The 5,196-nt window shown below is 64.0% G+C and overlaps 1 protein-coding gene across 1 annotated transcript; it reads right to left on the reverse strand.

Moving 5' to 3' along the window:
- Nucleotides 1–933: 933 nt before the first annotated feature.
- Nucleotides 934–4,193, reverse strand: SBK1 (SH3 domain binding kinase 1). Its single transcript, XM_008157739.3, has 3 exons — nucleotides 3,968–4,193; nucleotides 2,449–2,651; nucleotides 934–1,734 (listed from the first exon to the last, which is right to left on the reverse strand). The coding sequence occupies exons 1-3, from the start codon at nucleotides 4,191–4,193 to the stop codon at nucleotides 934–936; spliced, it is 1,230 nt and encodes a 409-aa protein (XP_008155961.2).
- Between the last annotated feature and the right edge of the window lie 1,003 nt (nucleotides 4,194–5,196).

The raw sequence follows: 5,196 nt of genomic DNA on the forward strand, positions 1-5,196 counted from the left end.
CAGGGCACTCTCTGGGCTGGGCAGCCAGCACTGAGGGATCCGAGAGGCTCCCTGGGCCTGGGGAAGGTGTGGCGGGCAGGGGAGCGGGGTCCTGACTTGGGCTCTACACTCATTCCCCTACCCTAGGGGTGCCGGGGCCCCTGCCCTGGGAGCCCTTCTGTCCTCTGGGGAGGAGGGGGAGGGCTCCCGGGCCGCCACCTCTCAGTGGCTGTGTGGCCCAAGGCAAGCTGCCCTCGTCCTGCCATCAGTGTCATCAGGAGAAGGGGCGGGGAGGAGTCACTAGATTCCCAGCACCTGTGCCTGCACACACAGACTTTGCAACATCCAGGCATCTGCTACATTTTGCAAGCGGCTGGCCTTTCCCTCCAGCCTCCCAGGAACCCGGCAGGATGCAGCTGAGCAACACCCTGCTCTCAGCTCATTGTCCTCCTTCCAGCTAGCGCCCAGGGTCCTCAGCCTCCTCTCTGCCCCCACACTCCCGTCCCTTTCTGTGCCCAGGGTGTGGAGGGGGCAGGAGGGCAGGACTGGGGTGGGGCTGAGGGATGATCTGCCAGGGGGTGCGAAGGGCCAGGGGCAACTAGTCGAGGTTCTGGGGTTCAGGGAGGTGTTGGGGGGTCCACCCGCAAGCTCCCTTGCTCCAGGTGTCCGGGCCTCTGAACCCTCGGGTCTGTGGGGCTTGGCTCCTATGGGCCCCACAGGCCAGGCCAGAGGCCTCCGGTGTCTGTCTATCGCCCCAGCCCCTCACACGGATGGACGGGCGCCCGGGCCGCCGTCCTGCCTAGACTACTACTACTCGCTCCGCCGCCGCGGGCTGGGCGGGGTTGCCGCGGCCGGCCACCACCACCGCCGGCCCGGCGGGGCCCAGGGCGGCTCCAGCGCCCAGCCGGCTGCGTGCACAGGACCCAGCGCCCGGCCCGAGGGCGGCAGGGCGGCTCAGACGCAGATCTCGATGGCCGTGGCCAGCACCACCTGCCCTTTGCTCTTGTCCGGGCGGCCGTCGGTCCTGCCAGGCGGGCCCGGGGGCGCCAGCCCAGCCTCGGGCACGGGCGCGGGCCCGACAGCCGGGGGCGAGGGCCGGGAGCCGCTGCCGCTCTCGGTCAGCACCGTGCGCTTGAGCGGCCCGGGCGCTTCGAGGCGCAGCGGCCCGGCGGGCGCGCGGTCCCCCGGGGCCTTGCGGGCCCGGTGCGAGGGCCGGCGCCGCAGCTCGGACGTGAGCTCGTGCTTGAGGAAGCGGAAGACCTCCTTGGCCGGGCCGCGCCGCTCGGGCTCGAGCGCCAGCAGCCGCTGGAACATGCGCAGCGCCGGCTCGGTGAAGCGGCGCCACTGCGACGGCAGCCCCGGCAGGCGGCCGCGCTGCCAGCGCACGAACTCCTCGAAGAAGGCGTCGGCGGCCGAGGCCGCCTCCCACGGGAAGTTGCCGGTGAGCACGCAGAAGATGAGCACGCCGAAGGCCCACACGTCCACGCCCGTGTCCACGGCCAGCCCGTCGGCGCGGCCCGCCTGGCACACCTCGGGCGCCGTGTACGGGATGGTGCCGCTGACCCGCTTCACGCGGCAGCCCACGCGGCGCGTCATGCCGAAGTCGGCCAGCTTCACGCGGCGGCACTCGCGGTCGAACAGCAGCACGTTCTCGGGCTTGATGTCGCGGTGCACCAGCTGCCGCCCGTGCATGAAGTCCAGCGCCAGGCCCAGCTGCTGCACGCAGCGCTTCACCGTGTCCTCCGGGAGCCCCACCTGGTGGGGGAGGGGGGGGGGCGTTCAGGGCCGCCCGTCCCTCCCCCAACTCGGTCCTTCTTCCATCTCCCGCCCACACCCCTCCCCTCCCCTCCGCCAGCCGCTGTGCTGCCACTCTTGTCCCACCCCCAGCCCGGGCCTGGCCACTCCCCCCCCCCCCCCCCCCCCCCCAGCACCAGCTGCCCTCCCGCACCGACCAGGGCATCTCTAGTCCCCGTCTGGCCCTTACTCCACAGGGGCTCCTATTACGCCCATTTCTCTGGTAGGGACCCCGAGGCTGGGAGAGACCTAGTCACTTATCAGTAGGGGGCAGAGCAGATTCGAACCTGGCACCGGCCAGCAGCAAAGCCGGGTGCCTGGAACCCTCCGGCTTCCCCACTCGGGCAGCTTCTCTGGGAAGCCTCTGCGGCCCTGCTGCCTCCCTGTTGGTGCCTCCACCCGGTCCTTCGCAGCGGCAGAGGATGCTGCTGTTGGCCGCCATCCATCACTCTGGCTGCTTCCTTCCAGGGCTCAGCTCAGTCTGTCACCTGGCTGATTGCCAAGTGTCCCCACGCGGACCAGGACGGCCCTTGGCCTTGTTCACTGTGAATCCCCTGCCCTCCGAGCAGTGACTCAGTACATACTCATGGAGTCAATGAGTGGCCCGACTCCTCCCCAACGCACACTCTGGGGCCCTAAGACCGGCTCCCCTCCCTCAGCCACCACCCCAAGTACCTGAGGAGGAATGATGTCGAACAGGTCCCCAGCAGGCGCATACTCCTGGGCAAAGACGTAGCAGTCCTCGGTCTCAAACACCACGTCGAAGACCTTGATAATGAAGGGGCTGGAGGAGAGGCTGTTGGTGATGCTCACCTCCCGCAGGAAGTTCTTCAGCTTGGTTTTGCTCTTGTTCACAAATTTCAGCGCCATTTTCGTGCCTGGCAGGGCAACAGTGGTGAGGCCGCCGCTCCTGCCCTCCCGCACTCGACACAACCCAGGCCTGTCTGCACAGCCTGTCCCAGGCACAGGGACGATGGGGTGCCAGGGGGCAGACCCAGCGAGGGAAAGCACTTGCCAAAGGCCGTGCCGCAAGTCAGGGCTCGAGCTGGGTCCTCTGCACCAGCCTGCAGCCGCCCCACCCTTTTCATTTCCTCCTGACACACCTGACTTATTTAGCACATGTGTCTCCCCCGACAAGAACACAACTTCCGAGAGCGGGGACCTGTGTTGTTTATTGCTGTATCTCCAGTGCCTACAGGAGTCTGATGCACAGTAGGTGCTCAACAAATGTCTGTTTAATGGATGAGTGAATGAGAAGGAATTAAACACGGGGAGGTGAGGGCCTGCTCGGCACATACTAGATCTCTGACTCTGTGCTTGGGCAGGCACCTGTGTATCCACAGAGCACTTGCCTTGCCTTCAGCAATTCACATTCACAACTGACTCCTCACAGTGATCCTATGAGCTGGGCACTAATGCGACCCCATTTTACAGAGGATGAAACCTAGGCACAGAGAGGTTAAGTCACTTGCCTAAGGTCACACAGCAAGCAAGTGGCAAAGCTCAGGTGACCTCACGTCCGGTGATCTTCCTGTTGCCTTCAGTCGGCATAGAGCCCCCTGCCCCAGGTGTGTGCAAATGTGGGAGCTCATGCAGACCCCATCTGCAACTGAGTGGGCACTGCTGAGCCTACAGTGTGGGGAAGGCGGCAAGCTCAGTGGTTAAGTGAGAAGGCTCTGGACCTGAGGACTGGGGCCTCACCCTAGCTCAAACCCTCTGCATGACCTTGACTGAAACTCTCTGGGTCTGTGTCCGCACCTGAGGAATGGAGCTTGCCACACTGTTCTCACAGGGTCGTCGCCCACCCTCCTTGAAGCAGGGTGCCCTGTTCAGTCTGTCCATCTCCCTGGGGTCAGCTATCACTGATATGCTGGTGGTTCTCCCAACACCACCACCAGCCCTGACCCTGACCCTGACCTCCTCCCGAGCTCCCGATGTCCCGGGGCATCCCCTTGGCTGTCCCAAAGGCACCTGGGAGGCTCCCAAAGCATCCAGGTCTGGACATTCTGCCTCCAGATTCCTCCTCTGTCCCATCTGCCTGGTCCCCTTGTCCTGGGCCACTCAGGCTGCATCCTCTTCACCTGGACCACGGCCTCTCCTCCCTGATGGTCTCCTGGCCCCCGCAGCGAGCACCTGAGAGCCCCGGCTAAGTCCCCACCCAAACCACGAAACCAGCCACCTTCCAGATACTCACCTGTGCCCTTGTAGGCCACCAGGTCGACCTTCCCATAGGTGCCTTTGCCCAGCTCCCGCACCAGTTCGTAGTGCTTGGTGACATCGCTAGCAGCCAGTGTGCGGAGGGTCAGGGCCTGCATGTCTTCAGTGAGGAGGGGCACGCCTGCCCCCAGCCCAAGGGCCGTCCCAGGCCCACAGCAGGGCAGGGAGCGGGGCGGCTCGGGCTCTGGGCAGCCCACGCTCATCTTCTCCCTGTTGTGGGGGGGCGGCATGGAGTGTGACAGCAGGCCAGGGTCCCATCCTCCACCTCCCCTCCCCCTCCCCAGCACCCGAACCCTGGAGGCCAGATGCCAGGCCCAGGATGACCACAGTGGGCAACAAGCGTCTTTGCTGCATTACCTTCCCAAAGCTCCCGGACCAGCTGAGCTGGCACCCCCCAGAGGCAGTCACTGCCACCGGCCCCCCTTGGGTACTGCCAGCCTATTTGTCTCATGCTGTCATCCAGACAGTGTCAGGGATGATACTGACACACAGACATGCCATAGCTCTTCCCGAGAGCAGCTAGAGGTGACCTCCAAAAATGGGTTGCTATTCAGCTGACCCAGAAAACCCCACAAAATCATGCAAATCAAGAGGTTCAAATCTTCATGTTCACTTTACAGAAGCAATGTGTGCCACTCGTCATTACAATGATGGAGCTGGGGGTGTGCCCAGGCCACACAGTGGGGCGGGACGTGGGGCCGGTGGCCAGAGCGGAGTGCTGAAGTTTTGCTGCCTGTGCTTACCAATGCAGCGAGCGATGCAGAGCGCAGGGTTAGATGTAGATTATCTGGTCATCGAGCTCATCCAGGTGAACAACGCCCCCAAGATGCGGGCAGAACGTCCAGAGCTCACGGCGGGTTAACCCGCACGAGCCCTCCCTGCCGCACGGAGAGGACCCTGCTGAGGAAGGGCAGGTTCCCACACCCGTGGAGGAGTGCGCGGGAGAAAAGGAGGTCCCAGAAGAAACGGAAGGAACAAAAGCTTACGGCCCAGCAATAAATTCAGCATCAAATAAATGGTAAAAAAAAAAAGAGAGAGAGAGAGAGAGAAAGGCATGCAGGGACGGCATTCACAGAAGTGGTCCCATTCACAGTGCTGATCAGCACCTGCCCTCGCCAGGTGTCACAGAGCCCAGGGACACTGCACTGGACAGACGGGTAAGAATCCTGCCTCGGGGGCCTTACCTTCCGGGAGACGGGTAATACA

Source organism: Eptesicus fuscus, chromosome 4, assembly GCF_027574615.1.
Source record: "Eptesicus fuscus isolate TK198812 chromosome 4, DD_ASM_mEF_20220401, whole genome shotgun sequence".
In the NCBI taxonomy this organism is placed as follows: domain Eukaryota; kingdom Metazoa; phylum Chordata; class Mammalia; order Chiroptera; family Vespertilionidae; genus Eptesicus; species Eptesicus fuscus.